Source organism: Sinohyriopsis cumingii, chromosome 6, assembly GCF_028554795.1.
Source record: "Sinohyriopsis cumingii isolate HCF-2022 chromosome 6, ASM2855479v2, whole genome shotgun sequence".
Lineage (NCBI taxonomy): Eukaryota > Metazoa > Mollusca > Bivalvia > Unionida > Unionidae > Sinohyriopsis > Sinohyriopsis cumingii.
The window spans coordinates 153,030,097-153,050,718 of NC_142966.1; the positions used below are offsets into that span (position 1 = coordinate 153,030,097).

The 20,622-nt window shown below is 34.4% G+C and overlaps 1 protein-coding gene across 4 annotated transcripts in view; it reads left to right on the forward strand.

Annotated features, from left to right (window-relative positions):
- The window catches only part of LOC149798288 (neurobeachin-like), a 561,888-nt gene that overhangs the window by 25,881 nt on the left and 515,385 nt on the right, over nt 1–20,622 (forward strand). For all 4 annotated transcript variants that reach the window (XM_089963438.1, XM_089963435.1, XM_089963437.1 and 1 more), the window contains exons 2-3: nt 16,788–16,892; nt 20,045–20,171. In XM_089963438.1, coding sequence (XP_089819564.1) covers nt 16,788–16,892; nt 20,045–20,171 — 232 coding nt within the window. The remainder of the gene's footprint in view (nt 1–16,787; nt 16,893–20,044; nt 20,172–20,622) is intronic.

Here is a 20,622-nt window from a genome sequence, read left to right on the forward strand (position 1 = left end):
TGGTGTTGTTCAGTCTCTTACTTTCTTTGTTGACCTCAAAACAATTTTCATTTATTTCATGCACCTCATTAATCAGAAAGATGCATACTGTCTGTACTTGCTTAAAAGTCACATCCAACCGCAAACTGCACAGACCAAGATCAGCCATCTCTAAATGTGCAGACAGATCTGTGTGTGCATTTTGTTAGGAGTAATCAGTAGAACAAACAACATGGACTCTGATCTGCAGATGCATCATGCTATGGCAGATCAGGATCTTTGTTGTTTGCAGTTTCACTCAACTTATAAGCAAGTATAGGTGGTAAATGATTTCAGCATAAGGTCTTTTATTTTTTAAAATTCTAACACTTCCATAACACTTTCATATCTGTGAACAATACTTGACTGAGGAATATGAATCAGTAACATTATTCTAGGAAGAACTGTCCATGTGTTTATGGGGTTTTCTATACAAGACCATCTTAAGAGTTATTTTTGTCTGACAGACTGTTATTTAGGGCAAATATGTTGGTGGTCAATACATCCATTTCTCTTTTTGTTGCATGATTTATATGTACATGTCTTGTACCGAAGCATATACTGTGATATCCAGTGATAAACACATACCTCTCTGTTTGCAGTATATGTGTCAATTTGTAATGTACTTTAATATGTATGCCAGTGAATTTGCACATATAGCTGAGTGTTACATTACTCGTGAACCTCAAGTCCATGCATGTATCTTTAACCATGTTCCATTCTGTTTTGAAGATTAGCAAATGGGCAAGTGGGTTAGAATGTTGGTGAATTAGAGCTAGACATTTGTCATTTTAATTTGTCTAATATTTTTCCTTTGAGTCAGTGTTTCCCCTAGGGGTGTAAGATTGCAAGTAAAAATCGCCCCCATGTCAAAAATGGGGGTCAGACTGAGTAAAACTCAAACATAGGTGTCAAAACTGGGGGTCAAAATAAAAAAAATTGGTGTCTCTGAGGGTAAAGGGAAGCACTGTTTGTATGTCTATTTCCCCATCATTCAGATGCAGACACACACATGCACATACACAAACACATACAAGAGTGCAAAACTCATGTGAAACCAGTGCAAGTGCTTGCAGAATCTATTCTTTTCATAATGATTTGCACACATATGTAATTACTTAACCATATGTACATGCTGCTTGGCTGTGGACATCAACAAAATAATAAAAAGAACAAGGTTATTCCGCATTATTTGTTGCAGTGTATCTTAAGTGAGTTCTTGCAAGGCAGAGAAGAACAAATTAATCTAGCATAAACAGGTAGGTTAGAAATGAAAACTGTTCCTCTTCAGTATGGTGGACAATTGTTGGACAATTGCAATTACAAATGAATTCCAGGTAGAGTACTTTGTTGAACTGGCAATTACATTAGATACATGTTGTATAGTTTTGTTTAAGGACCCCCCCAATGTGTTTCTGGTCCGCCAACCATTTTTCATTGCCAACATTTGCACTTCTCCCCCACCCCAGGGGTAAAATATTTTGTAAAATGAATTTCAAAATTTGAAATTGATTTGTGCATCTGATTGATAAATGAGCTGGTTTTGACCAGTACTTGAAGTACATAGTACATTATATATGCTATTCATTATAATATATATAATGTTAAACAACCCCCCCCCCAAACAAAATACCTACCCTAATTTTAAAACCAGTGTAATAGGAAACATGCATATTTTTGGGAGCCTATTTAGTAGCATTGCAGATTTATGTTTTGACTAATTAATAAACTAAGAAAAATAAAAAATTGCATGCAATTTTTTAAATTAAACACATGCACCCATGCGTGCTTGCACACACATACACTGGAATAGTATTAGCAGTCTTTAAAGTATAATTTCATTAAACTTTTCGTTCCGTTAGGGATCCCACAAGATGGTGCATATGTCAAATTCAGAGTGATGGTCAGTTTGTGGTTTAAGCTGCAAATGATTTTTTTTGGTAGTTTTTCCCTTAGTCCAGAGTGTTTACTTATGTTTTTAGGACTCTTGTTAAAGAAAATTGGACTCAGGTTAACATAGTTACCTTTACATTGCACTAAGTTAACAACAGTTCTGTCCTAAAGCATATTTTCTGTGCACTGGTCACCACAGTAATGGCAGATGATGCACTGTCTGCAAAACGAAAAACCGGCCTCCCATTGCACATGGAATTTTGCAAGAAACTATGTCCAACCATGCATGGTGACATATGAACAAAAGAGTTTAGTTTTTATAGGAAATGCTGCAGTTACATTTAGTAACAGCATGGTTCCTGATGATGTGATTGAGAATATTACTGAAGCTCATAGCTCCTGGGTAGTCATTTTGATTAAAAGCATGGCTAGTTTAAATCCCTTTGCCTTGAGCAAAATCATGAGAGATCAGCAGAGGGTTTCTTTCTTGTACTAAATCCTCTGCAGCTATATTAATACAGTATCAATATGGTTCATGACATTGAGATTGATGGTGACAAGGCTCTGATTGTCACTAAAGGCTGCCACCAATGCTGCAAAGGGATTTTCCTAATAACACATTTCTGGCAAAACTGTATCATATTTCCATTCCAGTAAGAAAAAAAGTAACTTCAGACTGGAATATAAAATTAAATGTGACTAGTTTAAAATGAAAACTTACACCCCCAAAATGACTTTAGTGACACTGAGGAAATGCTTTGTTTGTAATTTGTTGTTTATACAGCTCAGTGCCCCAGCTCTGTGTATTTTTGTGACAATGGAAATAATAATTGACAGTTCTATCAAAGCTGAAGTCCTTATTGCTTGTGTGGAAATAATAATTGACAGTTCTATCAAAGCTGAAGTCCTTATTGCTTGTGTGGAAATAATAATTGACATTTCTATCAAAGCTGAAGTCCTTAATGCTTGTGTGGAAATAATAATTGACAGTTCTATCAAAGCTGAAGTCCTTAATGCTTGTGTGGAAATAATAATTGACGGTTCTATCAAAGCTGAGGTCCTTAATGCTTGTGTGGAAATAATAATTGACAGTTCTATCAAAGCTGAAGTCCTTATTGCTTGTGTGGAAATAATAATTGACAGTTCTATCAAAGCTGAAGTCCTTAATGCTTGTGTGGAAATAATAATTGACAGTTCTATCAAAGCTGAAGTCCTTATTGCTTGTGTGGAAATAATAATTGACATTTCTATCAAAGCTGAAGTCCTTAATGCTTGTCTGGAAATGGTATTATTGGTCAACATGTTCAGGCTCTTATGTCTCTCTTATGTTTCAAACTGTGGAGGACTTAATTGATTTTTGAAAATCAATTTTGTTGCCTGTTTTGAATTTCTTTAAATATTGCTGGTTTTAATTAATAATTGGCTAGAATTGTCCAAAACCAAGTCAATGTCATATAGGCTGAGATGTCAGTACTCAAGGGTACAGTTCTCTAAGTTTCCTTTACGGGCTTGGAGACTTCACAAGTTTGTCCATTTTTCTAGTTATGGAATTGGTTTTGTTCCACATAACTTGTAAATTTAAGTGCCAAATAAGCCAATGAAACTGTCTGTCTGTCAGACTTTCTACTCATCTGTCATCAGATATTTCTGTTAAAAAAATAATAAAAAATCATGCCTTGCTTAATTTATAAACAGGTCTATAAAGAAAACTCAAGGGACATCAGTTTTGTTCCTTTGTGGACAGGAAAGCTGTGATGGGTAAGTGATTATCATGCCAGACACACAACTAATGTAATACTTTTTTATAAACATGTATTTTTTATATATTTTTTTGTCTTTTAGGTCAACGTATACATGTAACTGGCAGTCAATTTGAGATTTTATTGGCCAATTTTATTTCATTTAAATTGTGGTAGCCAGGTAATGAACAGTTTCTGACAACTGCATGGCATTAGGCTTTTTACGTTACTGCCTTGAGTGAGTTCTGCAATATTGTGATGAATAATTGAAATTTCCATTCAGATGGACATGCTTAGTGGCTCACTTCAAGCTACAGATTGTAGCCTAGTACACGTACATAGCAATTATAAACAAACCCTGAATTTAAAATTTAGTGCATGATACACGTAATCTAAATGAATTTCATGGCATTAACTTAAAAATCAATTTCGTGGGAAATTTTTTAACTTATAATTGGTTGCATGTCTTTCTTTTGATAATTGGTGTAGGGATGCTAGGAATAAAAATTGATATAAAATCTCTGAGAGATCAAAATTGACCTTGTTGCATTTTGCTTGCCTTGAAGGACTTGGTAAGAGACTCATGTAATTCAAAATCAGTTTTGTAGAATTTGGAATTTCACTACATCTTTGTTTTGATGATTGATTCAGAATAAAAATGAAGCTTGCTTTCTATAATCTTAGTATAGCACGATACAAGAGCCAGTTTATTTTAGATAGAAGACCACTCTGTTTTTTTGGACAAAAACATTCATAATTTGTTCTCTTTGCAATAAATTGGTTATTAGACCTATAAAGCACATTATGGTGGAAATTTTTTTGGGATAACTGAACTCGTTTGTCGCTACATGTATTGGCATCATTATAACATGATGCTGTCTGTCATTTTATCTGTGTCATTCCATTAGTCCATCTGTCTGTTTCCAGTTTTGTTTCTGCACAATAACTCCGCTTATTCACCATATAGTGTCACCAAACTTTTGTGGATGGCTTACACTTGGAGGATTAGGAAGAACACTTAAGTATTTGAGTCCAAAGGTCAAGGTCACTGTGACTGAAAGAAGAAAAATGATTTCCATACTCTAACAGTAGTTCTACATCATAGACCTTGTCAAGAGTTTACACATGGGCTAGGAAAGAAACCTGTCACTTGGTCAGTGGTCAAGGTCACTGTGGCTGAAAGAAGACGTGATTACTACACAAAATATTCAGTTATCTACATGGAGGTTTTTTGTAATATTTTGCGGAGATTCTTTGAACAACATGACGTTTTGGAAAAGAACATTCATAGGTCATTGTGCTTGAAGTAAGCAAAGAGCAGCTTCCTTTATGACAAAATGACCTTATTTACTGAATTGTTTAACATTCACTCAGATGAAGCTCTCTTTATTGCCTTTATTTCACCAGTTTTACTGAGTCATTTTATTTTAAAAATGAATCTGTGTAGGAAAAAATAGTAATTGTATGTTAACTGTGTTTTGAGTCAGAATGGTACAGTAGTCTCAAAACCAAGCCTGTTGTTAAAAATTCAGTTTAATATGGTCGAAAAATACATGCTGAATATAAATCACATAAAATTAACTTAACCAAGGTTCTCATTATCTTCATAGTACCAGGCTGAAACTGAACACTGTACAGCTACAAAAACGATCTTTGAAACTACAGAAAAAAACATAACTCATCTGGAAGTGTAGACTGTAATTTAGCCAGAGGCTAATTGATAATGAGAAGACTGTTAAATTGGTATGCTTTTGTAGTGTAGAGCATCTATCATTGGGGTTGCTCATGTGTGAGAGTGAGTTTTTGGATAGCTTTGGTTAAAGTTTTCCCCTGCATTTTTTTCTTAGCAACTAATTAACCAATTCACTACAAATGTGAAATGTTTCATTACCACATATACACCTGTCATTAGTTCAGTAACCACTTCACCAATTAACCTCATGTTTTGAATACAAGATAACCACACACTCCATTTCTCGCAGGACCACTCTTTCCTCTCAGTTCTGTCTTAGTGGAACTATATTGGTTCAACAATTTTGCAGTAAAATCCATCACTTATATTTCTGTAACTCTTGACCTGATTTACCGGTACTTCATATTTAGAATCTATTATCAACACATACTTTCCTTCTATCAGTAGCACTGTTGCCACTTGGGCGAGGCCCATGGGATGAAGAAATATATTGTAGACACAGTTTGGTTAAATTTCATAACCAGCTCAGTTCGTGGATAGAGCAACAGAGCAAAAAAACCAACAAGGTTTGTAAATTTAAACAAATTATTTCCTACACAAGTACAAAGTAAAAATTTAAAAAGAATTTTCAGTATTGGAATGATAGTCCTAAAAGTCCAGATAAACGAGTTCCTAATGAATTCCAGTGGTGATGCAAACAAATTCTGAATTTGAATGTAATGATGTGGATATATGAGAAAGCTTGTCAGTAGCTTCTCGTGGGTCGGTGGTTCTTCCCGGGGCTTTCCAGGGTTCTTCCTTCACCATTAATACTGGCCACCATGCATAGCCTATTGTGTACTAAAAAATGGCATTAAACCCCACAACAACAACAACTTGTCAATCAAATGCTACTGCTTTCACTAACTGTAGAACAGGTGGTTTCTTGAAATAATCTGTCTCATAATCGGTATCGGCAATTTTAATAATCGGCTATATGCAGTATCGGCATAATCAGCAAAAAGTGACTTTGGTACAGCTTTATAATATTAGCTGTATATTATGTTGTTTACAAAATAAATATCACTAGGCAGGTTGGCCCTTACATTGTATAATCATGAAGAAATTGTTTAAACACACAATTCGGATTAAATATACAGAACACCTGACTAATGTTTGTGATGACACCATTTATGGTTTTCATACCAATTGCTGTGCCAGGTTTGCAACCCAGTTGGGAAGCACCCCCCCCCCCCCCCCCAATTTTCTAAAATTCCGTTTCAGCCTGCTACTGTAAAACATGACAATGCTTGACATGAATGAGAAGGTTGTAACAGGATCATTGTCTATCACCTTGTACTTTTCTTGCATTTGGATTATGCCCTTCATGTGTTTGGAATATACCCTAGTTGGGTCAGTAACTATCATGTGATTCTTGAGCAACAGTTCTTTTTTATTTAACTTCTGTACATAATTATTTTCTCTCAGCAATTTAAAGGTGAAAAATTAGTATGTCAATTGATGCTGTGAAATCTGCATGCTGCGATTGGGAAGGCCATTTCTGAGTAAACAAATAAGAAACAAGTTTTCTTTTCCAGCTTGAGAAGGTCTCAGGACACGATAATGTTGTACAACTTGAATTACTTCTATAATTAAATTATTATTATTATTATTGATGATACTATACTCCAAAAGTTCCATTTGTTAAGCTGAATGAATGATTATCATTTCAGTTTGACCGTGTTTCTGCCAGGGCAAGAAACTTTCAGACAAAAAATAAAATTGAAAGCTGCCTGTTAGTGCGGGGATGACATTTGTAAATGTTTTTCTTCTTCTGCTTTTAGTTAAAATTGTACCATGAATCAAACATATTTCCATGTAGTGGTTTTTGAGCACCTAATATGCAAGCATACATAGAAACATGTCAGTTTCAACATAGCTAGGCACATGTCATCTGTTGTGATCAGTTGTATGCATAGAGAATTATCTTCTATCAGAAGTACACTGTTATTTCTTTCATCACTGCATAACTTAAGTCATGTGACTCATTATTCAGCTCCATCCTTGGGTGGATGGATTACATAGACTCATTGTAGACAAAAGACATACTTGCTGAAATTTATGAATGAAGAAAAAAACCAAAATAAACTTTTCCATTTCTTTGATGAATTGAAATAATTTATAAACAGTCAAGTTGACAAAATGGCATCACTGACCATTGTTTGTATATATTTTGCCATATAACTGTGATAGCATTGTGACATCCTTCTGGTCAAATATGAAAATTATATTGCTCAGCAGGTGAAGTTTATCTTGGACATTGGCAAGACATTGGCAATAAGACTGCTCCAGTGGCCTAGTGATGAGAGCGTCCACCTTGGATGTGGAAAGTCATGGATTCGATTCCCAGCTGAGTCATACGAAAGACTTAAAAAATGGTACTAACAACTGCCTCGCTTGGCGCTCAGCATTAAGAGGTTAGTGTTAGGACTGGTCGGCCTGGTGTCAGGATAATGTGACTAGGTGGGACACAATGCTGCATGTGTGCAGCGTGATGCCCCAGTGCTAGACATCACTGTAAACTGCCACACTTTAGACATCTTAGCGATATGACTGAAAATTGTTAAAGCTACATTCATTGCTACACTAAATCTCAAGTAATTGTAAATTGTACTCTTGTTAATCCACCTTACTTTCATTAAGCTACAGCTTCATTTCCATGAATTGAATATGAATGAAGTCATTTTAAATTCAGCTCTTGTACACAGCCGTTGGAGCTGTGGTGGCTTAGTTTTTATCATGCTGATCTTGCAGGTTTCAATCCTACCACTGGATCGCGCTATGTTGGCTGCCATATTATGTTCTTGGGCACGACACTTTATTTGATTGCCTCAGCACAGAATAACAAACGTGTGTTGCAAACCAAACCATGCTTTTCCTATCCATCATTTGAAATGCAGACATGGTTTGATGTTAGACTAAAGAGAGCAGTGATTAAAACTATATTTTTGTCTTGCATACAATATTATTTAAGGTGTGATGTTAGGCATTCATCATGTCTCCTGCGTTTTGAAAACTATCTCAAAGGCTTTTCCTAAGTGGAAATAAATCTAGCTCAGCACATAACGAGGAGAAAGGTTAATTTCAAATAATAATGGTGCTCAAAGGTTAAAGGTAAAGGTTTGAGTTTTAGGGAGTTGAACACCATTTTCGATCACATTGGGATAGGCCATACATGGCAGTGAATATATTTGGTGAATGAAGAACCCAGGTAGCCCAGGACCCATGGAAAACTACTAACAAACTTTCTCACATACCCACAGTAATTGTGCCAAGATTCAATCTCGTGCAGTCAGATGTGAGGTGTGTGATCTGTAAGTCAGTATGTTGCTTTGGACGACCTTTGTTACAAGTTAGACCATAATTTTTGGATTGGCCTTTTTATATACAGCAATTCTTTCGTATATATGCTGATTTACATCATCCAACATCATGCATATTTAGAAGGATTTTGTGGGATGATCATGGAGACATTAATATTTACTCATTTATTTCAATGTCTCATCTCTCAATTAATGTTGCAGAAGCATATATAGGAACATGTATTATGCATTCTAAACTCCTTTCTGTCCAGTTTGAAAGTAGAATCCATTCATGTGACAGGGGCCCCGAGTGGCTGAGTGGTCTAAAGCGCTCTCCATTATGGATCACTGCCATCTCACCTGTCTGCGTGGGTTCGAGTCTCGGATTCGGCCAATGTGGGTATGTGAGAAAGCTTGCCAGTAGCTTCTCGTGGGTCAGTGGTTCTTTCCGGGGTTTCCCCGGGTTCTTCCTCCATAATTAATACTGGCCACCATGTATAGCCTGTCATGTGCTGAAAAATGGCATTAAACCCAACAACAACAACAACAACAACAACCATTCATGTGACTGTACCAGCTTCCTACTAATCCATCATTAGTTGTATCCCTCACTCAGAATGAATCACTGTGGTATCTGTCCAAATTGTATACAGGACACTCATAATTGATTCTGCATACCTCCTGAAAGCTGAAACTCACTGGAATGCATAGCTTGACAGAACACATTTGTCTAGTGCTTATTATTCCAACTTGAGTCATTTTTCTGTTAACTTAGTTAAAAAGCTTTTAATGATGTTTTTAAACAAATATGGTTTATATTACAAATTTTGAATTGGAGGATATTTTTTTATCATTATCTTTTATTTTAAATATTTAAAATTTACATACATACATCCATCCAACCATCCATCCATCGTTACATACATACCTGCATACATACATACATACATACATACATACATACATACATACATACATACATACATACATACACACATACATACATAGTTACATACATAGTTACATAGATACATATATAGTTACATAGATACATTCATAGTTACAGAGATACATTCATTCATAGATACATATGTACAGAGATACATTCATTCATATATATATACACATACATACATACATACATACATACATACATACATACATACATACATACATACAATAGTTACATAGATACACACATACAGAGATACATACATGCATAGATACATATATAGTTATATAGATGCATACATAGTTACATAGGTACATTCATACATAGATAAATACATACATAGATACATACATAGTTACATAGATACATACATAGATACATATACATATGTCCGTACATACACACATATATACAGCTCAAATGAATCTTATGAAATATTTATATACCTATTAGCAAATTTACCTGGTAGCTTTTATTTGAACATTTGCTGTTAATTATTAATGAGGTTATTCATTTTAAATAAGTATTAACTGCATATTATCTGCAGCTATGTCTTAAAATTTTGTCATTCTCGCTCGTTTTGGTAGATTTTGTTGCCAAAAAGGAGAGAAAAATCACAATTTGTGACATTGGTGAAGCCAAGTACAATCCCGGATAAACTTTTAATACATTATTTTTCATATTTTTAAAAAGAAACAATATTTTTTCATGTACGAGAAAAATACGTGTAAAAAGAAATTTTGGGAGCCATGCCATGACCATGCTATATCAGAATTCATGTTATAACAGAGTGTGCTATAGCAAGGTCACACTAATTCACACTGATCTGTAGAGGTGCTCTATGGTTTTAGAATTTGTCCAATACTTTTAGGAGCAAAACTTGGGGTGGGGTGGGGTGAACACTTTTGTATCTCTATAATAATTGGGGATAGGACAAGTGACATGATAGTTCTGCTTTTCTGCAGACTTTTAGTGCCCATTGTATTGGATTAAGAAGCATTTACCAACTGTATTAACATTATGGAGCTGAAAGGCAAGGGGATGAATGAATAGTTACCATCATATGTGTGTGTTTATCATTCAGCTGTTTGTTTTTTTGCCTTGCCTGACATAGCAGTCACATTGTTCATTCATCTGACAGCAGTACATGTATTTGGTTCAGTTTTTGTAAGGGCAATACATGCATAGTAAGTTTTATCAGGGGATGATCATCAGATGTACCCACAAATGCATTGGAAGGGGGGGGGAATGAGTATCCATAGAGATTAATGGCAGAAGAGCCAAGGTCAGATGGATCAAATTTAAGACTGTTCGATTGATGGTCAGTGGTTAAAGTTTTGGATCTGGCAGTAGTTTATTATTGCCGTGGATGATTTGATATAAAATTAAAGATATTAACCATAAGATATGAATATCACTGCATGTAAGAAGGTCAAAGGTCATGGGCACAATGGCCAGTTTTTCACAATATTTGGAGAGGGAAAAAACTTGCAAACAGAGAGGCTTTAGACCATGAAACAGTGTCACTAATTTACATGGCACATCCTTCGAGATGATGGATCAGTGTATTAAAGGTTTAGGCCACAGGGTGAATTCCTGTCCTTTTTCGGGGCTGGGCCTATGGTGTGGTGGTACTATAATAACAGCTGAATGAAAGGGATATATTTTCTATTTTCATGTATTATTGTAAGATTTGTCACCTATTACAGGGTTCATACAATCTTGAAAAATGCTTGAATTTGAGGTTGTCTCAAACAAGGCTCCAAACAGTTCTGGAAAAAGTGCTTGAAAATGCTCAGTATTCCTTGAAAACTGTTAGATGCATTTCATTTGAAGAAAGAAAAAAAATGACATTCTGTATGACTACCAGTTGGATTTGCTGATTAGTACTCAGCCTCATTTCTGATAGAACGAACCTCATAATGTAAATGGAGCTAGGCTGTGCAGACTGTACTGCCTTAGGAAGAGATTTTTAAACAAGATTGCCACAAGTATCTTTGCACACTTTATTTATGTAAGATCCAGAGATAAACAAAGGGATGTGTTTTGTTGTTGTTGTGGGGTTTAACACCATATTTCAGCACACGATAGGCTATGCATGGCAGCCAGTATTAATGGTGGAGGAAGAACCCGGGATCAATGGTAGTTGAGGTCACCTTTATTCAAACTGATGAACCTTACCATTGACTTGCATACGAGTTGAAATAAAAGTTTCAGAATGATATGATTCTGTCCTTTTTGCACCAAAAATCATGAAAACAAGTTGAAAATTGCTTGTAGCAAACAGTTTTATTTGTTATTTATCTTATATGCTTGCTTATGAGTCCAACTGCAAACTGCAGAGACCCGGATCTGCTGGAGCATTATGCCCAGCAATAGCAGCAATAAGTTAACCATCGCTATTCTGTAGCTTTTACTTTTTCATGCTGCAACATCTTGTCAATTCATTGTGTATACTTCCTTCCACAGGGTGGAGATCTATCAATAATACATGGTCCACATATGCAACTACCACATGCACAGAACATTCATTATTTTCAGGGGCCCAGAGTGGCCGAGTGGTCTAAAGTGCACTCCGTTACAGATCACTGCCATCTCACCTCTGTCTGTGTGGGTTTGAGTCTCAGATTCAGCCAATGTGGGTATGTGAGAAAGCTTGCCAATAGCTTCTTGTGGGTCGGTGGTTCTTTCTGGAGTTTTCCCGGGTTCTTCCTCCACCATTAATACTGGCCACCATGTATAGCCTATCGTGTGCTGAAAAATGGCGTTAAACCCTACAACAACAACAACATTATTTTCAAGGACGCCATGTTAATGGATATTTGTCAGATTAGTGACCAGAGAAAAATCTCTAATGTTGCTGGTGCTTCATCTCTTTGTAGTCTTCAACAAATATCTTGGAGTTGTGTGTATCCTCTCCTTAGAGCATTTACATGCCAGTAACCCCCATTCCCTTTCAGAATTTGGTTCTTTATGGAATGCTGTATTCCACCCATGGAGGTTAGGGTACACTTGTATTCATTATCAGTTACACTGGGATTATGGGCAAGTCTTTTCTGTTAAGGAAATAATGCAACAGACATGCTTCCCTGACATATAGGAATTACAGATTCCTTGTTTTTAATACTTGTCTAAATAACAACAAATTCACCTTTGTGTATTGATATTTGTTCTCATCCTCATGCCACATTGTCATTGTAGTGTATGTTTACAATAATAATTGAATGTCTTTAATGTAAGATAAGACAGTTTTATATTGTGCACAGGAGAGTTCATGTACTGGGGTATATATAGCACACACCATATAAATAGCAAGTGCATTCAATTGTGACATAAAACATGTTGTCATTATTCATTGTTTTCTTTCTGGAAGTGGTCGTTTTTATTGTAGAGAACAATGTTGGGACAGTCTGTGGTGAAGAGTGGCCACAGGAAGTGCCCTTGCCAGGTGCCTCACTTATTCTTAATGCATACAAAAATGCTGTTGAGTTACTTTTAAAAAACATGCTGAACATAATTTTGATTTAGTTTGATAGAAGACATCCTGGGATAAAGGCTTTAAAGTGTATACAAATGGTGCATATATGGTATCAAAAATAAATACCATTAACTTGACTTCAGAATTTGACCAATTTTTAACTGAGGTAGGGTTTTCAATTAATTAAAGATCATATATGCTCACGTTTACTAAACATCTATGTTTAGATGGTTCACATTAAGCCCAGACATTTGTTCTTTAGCTTGTCTTAAGTTCAAGGTAGTGCAAAAACTACCAGGACATGTTGGTAAATAAACAAGGCATTTAGGTGTATAATTCCAATGGACAGTTGATTGGATTTTTTTTATACTGTACATATAATACAAAATGTGCAGTTGTGAATTAAATGAAAATTGGTTGGTATTTTACTGAAAGAAATTCAAATAGAAATTCAGTTTCTTTTTGTCTTCTTTAAACCAGAAACAAATAAAGAGATATAATTATGACAGTCAAATAATTAAGGGACCCCATTATCTTACTGGTTTCCTGCTAGGTTGACCGAGTTTTACTTTGTCAGGCACAGCAGCAAGGGGACATAATTTAATTCATTGCACATACTGCAAACATATACATGAGTTTTTCCTGAGGTTTGTGACAGTCAAAATATGAGCACCATCTGTATGTAGCATATGAATTGAAGATTCTGTTCAGTTCAGTATATTCTCAATTTGTCATCAGAATCTTTTTAAAAGACTAAGTATTAATTAACCCATGTTTTTTATAATGTTTTCTAGCCATGAAATAGATTGACTGAAAGACAATAATAAGCATACACTTATGTTTGCACAGTGTTGATAAAGCATTAACACACAAACTGGACAGAAACTTTTATTACTTCTGTATTACCCGTAAAGACCCTATGTTTTTCCCCTTTCCTCAATGAAATGGTCAGTCCTAAATGTGATATATATTCATTTTTCTGTAGAAATAAGCATTTATCTTCGTCAAACTACATCATATATGGTTCTGACATTACTAACATTGTAGTCATCATGAACAACTCAGTTATGTCCAGGATTTGCTCAGAGAATCCAATGGTTATGGACAACCATTATCATCCATTCTCTAGTGAGTGCAAAGATGAACAGAAATCACTCTTGCATAACCTTCAAATGCCCTATTAGACTATTGCAAGCAGCAGAGATTGCATTAAATTAAGTATATATTTTGCCATCCAGTGTAATTTAAACATAAACGTGATGTATGTTTTCATTTAATGTCAGTGTGGTTGTGATTATATGTTTGCACATGTGTATGGATATGGCCTTGATACTTGACAATGCTAAATATATAAAATATTTCTTTATAAGTGTAGTAAATGCTTTGAATTTTTATGCAGGCTTGTATGAAAAGATAGGTTATTCTCAGTTCAATGATACTGCTTTTTGTAGTCATAGACACTGACCACCCCATCTTGGGACGTCAGAACACACTTGTTGAGTCTCAAACCCAACCTCCATACTGTCTGGGAATATGGCAGGTATGCTGATTCATTACTGGTGTAATTTGTCACTTTGTCATTTACTCCCTTACCTGCTTTTACACATTTTACCATGTATTTGTTTCATTAGTGTTATGTGTTTAGGCTCTCATAAACAGTAACAAGAAAAGAGCGAAGACAACAAACTTTGTAAAATTTAACAAATAATTTATTTCCCTCAAAAAGCAAGGTAAAAATGAAAAAAAAGAATTTACATTTTTTTAAAAATCAAATCCAAAAATAATCCAAGAATAATCAGAGAATTAAAAATTAGAAGTCCTAGTAATAAAATGTTCTAATGAATTTGAGTTCAAGTCCTGATGATAATCCCAAATGGAAGGTGATGATGTATACTATAGCCAGTACAGTATTGATGTGTCTACAGTTCTTTGCTGTACCATGGAAAATAATATCCTGGTGTATGAATTCTGAATAAAATTTCAATAAAAATGTCTTTGTCCAAGAATTCTGTATGAGCATTTTCCAGGGAAAAGAATTAATCTCTTAGAATCCAAATAATTTGAAGAAAAAAATTAAAATATAACTCCAACTGGTCACAACAGAAAAAAACCACCTTGATATCTAAGTGTTTAAAACCCCAATTGAGATTATTTCTCAAAACATTGGTATTAAACCTGACCACTGCACAGAACAGATGCCTGGATTGGGGTCACATGATCACTTTGTAGAAGCTTTACATCAAGTACTCCAGTACAGCCTCAATTTCACTCTTTAAATCACACATTAAGAATGAATTTTAATAAAAAGAAGTTGTTTACTCCAACTGTTACTAATTTTAAATAAAGGTCTGGAACTAGGTTAGTATAAGGATACAAAGTTCCATTTTTAGGTGTTTACGAAAAACAGTCAGGTCAAACTAATTTCTGGAAATTGTCAAATTCCAGTCAATAAAATTTCATTACTATAACATGTAATGGAATAGATTTTTTTTAAAAACTAACAAATTAAATCAAATATGAATTAAGTCAAATATATATATAACAACAGAAATTTTCTCTTTACTAGTTCATTGAAAATATTAAACTTCAGACAAAAAAAATAATGAACTTGATTGACATTGATTGCTGTAATTTTCTTTTAAAAAAAACTACTTGAATAGCCCGTCATATTTGTGAGATTATTGTCTGAGTAAAACCCAAACCTTTTTTTACATATATTTTTAGTCCAAAAAATATTGAAATTTTTTTTGTTGTAGTTTGAATGGAAGGTAAGTAAGTGGATTATTCAAAGCCCCAGTAAGATTAGAATTAAATGAATGATGAATGTTATTTTTATATTTTCCATGGAAGGAATTTATGTTAGTAAAGACTTTCCTTGAAAATTTATGGTTTTTTTTTTTTACAGTTTAAAAGCTTAATTTTAGGGGTTTTAGGCAGTTTTGTCATGGTAAATATGTGAAACAATACCATGCAAATATTAACTAACACCACACTGGATGAATGCAGAATGTTTCAATAGATAATAATAAAGGCAAGTTCATGAATAAAATTGCCCAAATTTTTGCATCCAATTTCATGCCAGTGATACTGCTCCATCATCAATTAGGATCATTATTACTAAATATAGAAAAACGACAATTACCAATCAACAAATTTTACCAAATTTGACAAAGCATTCTTGAGGCCATTCATATTTATATACTATAAGTAATAAATAATCTTTTTTTGAATAGATGGAAGAGGAATTTGACCCCTTTTGTAGTTTTAGACTAGACCCCGCTTCTATATGAACTTTCAAAGGGTGACAGTCTGGGGATAATGGAAGCTTTGAGTAAGGATTAATTAGTGAGGAATATCTTATTTAGTTCTTAGTTGTACACCAGAAGAGCACGTGACACTTCTTTTTTTACAAGAAACTTTGCTGGAATGCTTAAAACCATGACCCAGTCCCTCCCTCCCAAAAATATATATGTATGTAGATATATGATGCAACAAGCAATGAGGATTTGCTTGTTGGTTTAGTTTTTCAACAAGAATATGAATTCTGATTTTATTTTTTTATAATTATAACAGTTTCATTAAAGTGCCTTATTGATCATATTTCATGCCAGAAAACCAGGAAATTTCCATCAGCGAGAAGATTTTGCTGAAATGTATATCATCCATTTTTCAGCTTGTCGGTGGAGAGTTTGAGATTGAGACAAACTTTGTTATTCAGGAGCCACATAACATTCTACATATGCTGAATCTACTGTCCCAGTGTCCACAGAACTTACAGGTCAGTTTTAACATTCTGTATATGCTGAATTAGTTGCCCCAGTGTCCACAGATGTTAGAGGTCAATAACACGAGTCATGTTTAAGATTCTGTTTATGTTGAAATGGTTGTCCCAGTATTCACAGAAATTACTGGACGGTAATATATCATGTTTAACATTCTGTATATGTTGAATTGGCTGTCCTAGTATTCACAGAAATTACTGGATGGTAATATATCAGGTTTAACATTCAGTATATGTTGAATTGGCTGTCCCGGTATTCACAGAAATTACTGGACGGTAATATATCATGTTTAACATTCTGTATATGTTGAATTGGCTGTCCTAGTATTCACAGAAATTACTGGATGGTAATATATCAGGTTTAACATTCAGTATATGTTGAATTGGCTGTCCCGGTATTCACAGAAAATACTGGACGGTAATATATCATGTTTAACATTCTGTATATGTTGAATTGGCTGTCCCAGTGTTCACAGAAATTACTGGACGGTAATATATCATGTTTAACATTCTGTTTATGTTGAATTGGCTGTCCTAGTATTCACAGAAATTACTGGACAGTAATATATCATGTTTAACATTCTGTTTATGTTGAATTGGCTGTCCCAGTGTTCATAGAAATTACTGGACAGTAATATATCATGTTTAACATTCTGTATATGTTGAAATGGTTGTCCGAGTATTCACAGAACTTAGAGGTCAGTAGCACGTTTAACATTTTGCACATGCTTTCTGCTGTTTCATTGTCTACTGAAAATAGGTAACCATCAAGTCATGCTTTTGATTTTTTTTATTTATAAAGTTACATTCTTTTGTCAGTTTGCAGCAGTTTGTGCAACAGCACTCACTAATACATTACTTTATTCCCACTCTATGTAATATGTGACATTGGCGGTACAGGTTGATTTTCATTAAGGGTGTTGTTTAAGTTAGGGATTTAGTTGCTAATAATCGAGTAAAGAACAAAGTTGAAAATTTAAAGAGTGTGAGAAAAAATGTAGCATCCAGCAAGAACTTTTGGTTTTGGATGTAGACACATATAATATATTTCTGGAGCGCTATACAGGCCAAATGCATAGTTTTTTAACATTTACTGTAGAACCTGCAAAGGGATTTTAGGGAGTGCAAATGATACAAATCCAATAAAAGTAACCCCCTGATGTCACAACCAGGAGGAGTTTTACTACCATTTACAAACTGTTTTTTTCTACTGTGTACTACTTTCTACTATATATATATATATATATATATATATATATATATATATATATATATATATATATATATATATGTTGACCATGTAAAACGGTGTCAGTAATGTCACATTTAAAAGCAATTTGGTTGCTGGATGGTGGGATAAGTAGTTGTGTTTTGAGAAGAGATATATGTTACATCTCTTTTCATTAGGCTCAGGGGTCATTCAGCTTTCTAAACGTGTCTGCAAAGGCAGGTGAAGTTTCATTTGATGGTTCACAATAGCCATATAGGCTTCTTTTGATTTACTGTTCATAACAGGCTTTTCACATGAGCCTACTGTCTTTTAATCTTGGCAAATTGAGTAAATGTCTAATCTGGATACTGTTTTTTTTGAGCAATAACAATTAAATATTGGTACACAGGTGATGCTCAGTTTGCACCAATTTGATTTACGCACTTTCATTTTAATGCCATTTATAAGGAAGAAATAATATTCAATTTGTGCCACTGTGCTCATTTTTATGCCATTTTTGGCACCATATGCTGTGACTTTCATTACTTTCAATTTACACCATAACCTCTGGAAAATGCATGTATGGTATAAATTGAGCATCATCTTTATATTTTTAAGTTTGTGATGATTTCATTTATGGAATGGATTTAAGTGAGAAAGATACTCATTTGTGGGACATAAATTTGGGAGAGAATAACATTTACCCATAATTATGAGTTTGTTGTACACAGCACATAAAACTTAATTTATTCAATGCATGGTATTTGTTCAAAAGCCAATTTTAACAGGTAAACCTGTGTACAGTGGTCACCAGTGTGCAGTGGTAAGTTTTGCCATTTTTTCCTCATTTTGAAGATCTTATTATAGCTTCTATCCCTGAAAGGATAGTTATTTCGACAATGTGTTTCTACCAGAAGGCTTCCTATAATGTCTAGTTGGTCCTAAATAAAAATGGTACAGCTTGGACATCCATTATGGCAGACACAATGGCCTTCTTAAAAATCTTGTTACAGATACTCCTCCTCGACAGAAAACCATTATCATAATGGAGTTTCCACCAGAACACTCCTTATGATATCTAGTTAGTTCTTCAAGATAAATTGTGCTGATCTGACCTTGTCCACTATGTCTGCCGTGATGGCCATTTGGAACATCTTGTTATTATTACTCCTAGATGGATATTCTTGTCAACATGGGCTTTCACCAAATTACTTCTTATGATGTTTAGTTGGTCGTAAATGAAAATGGTGCTGATCTGACCTCCAATATGGCCACCATAGCAGTCATCATGACAGTCTTTTTTTATTACTATTCCTCCAGGATGGACAGTCATATTCACATGTGGTTTCACCAAAAGACTTCTAATGATGTCTGTTTGGTCCTAATTGAAAATGGTCCAGATCCCAAATGCAATGTGGCTGGCACAGCAGCTAATTTGAAAATCATGTTATTGATTATTAAGAAGGATGGTGTTTTGATTTCCCAGGAAATCTTTTTAAACAGTAGGGCATCATTCTCCTCAAGGGACTTATTTATCTATTGCAGCAAAACTGGTTGTATATTATAGATTTTCTGTTGAAATTTTGAGTGTGTAATATTTTTAAAAGTCAGAGATGCCATAGCTCAGTTGTGGGTATGAATTACTCTTGGCCAGACAGGTTTAGGTTGCAATCCTGCCTCGACCAAGTAAGGCCATCTTGTATCGCTGGGCAATGCCCTTTATTCCAGTAACTTTTTGCACAATACAATCTTTCTTTTGCAGAAAACCAACTATGCAGCATGATAACATTATTTTGGAGTTTGAAAGCAAGACAAAATGTTCTTTAGAGATATTATTTTTTTTAAATAATTGAAAGTAGCATGTTGTACTTTGTTGTGTTATGGACATAAAACCAAATTTAAAAAAATCAATGGCCATTTTTGTCTTTTTTTATACTAGGCTGAAATATGGAGTGTGTTTACTGCCATGTTGAAGAAGAGCAGACGCAATCTACAGGCTTGTACAGAAGTGGGGCTAATCTCTCGTGTCTTAGAGATTTTGATAGATGCAGATGATATGATTGCAGGTAGTTTTATTAGTTTGGTCTATAAATCACCAATACATTTTGAAAGTTTAAAATGATTATTTTAACAAATGATGTGGAATAAATGATTTTATGTTTTTGAACTTTTAGTGCTAATGATTTCAATTGGCAAAATATATATTTTATTTCACATCAATGATATGTTTGTATTATTGTTTTGAAAGTTGTTTAAGTCTGTGCTTTTTAAATTCATTCTTTTAGTTTAGAGTGGTCCATCAGCAGGCCAACAGGTCATATTTTGTGGCCAAGTTCATACAAAAAGTCAGTTCTATAATTATAATTTAATTACTGTAATATATATCATGTATGGCCCACAAACTTTACATTTTTGGCCTGTTTGGCTCGCGTTGATTTAGTTTATTTGTCATAGAATCAGTGCTTTTAAAATTTTCTCTTTCCATTCTGTCTTCTCTGTTTGGACTGTATTTTCATA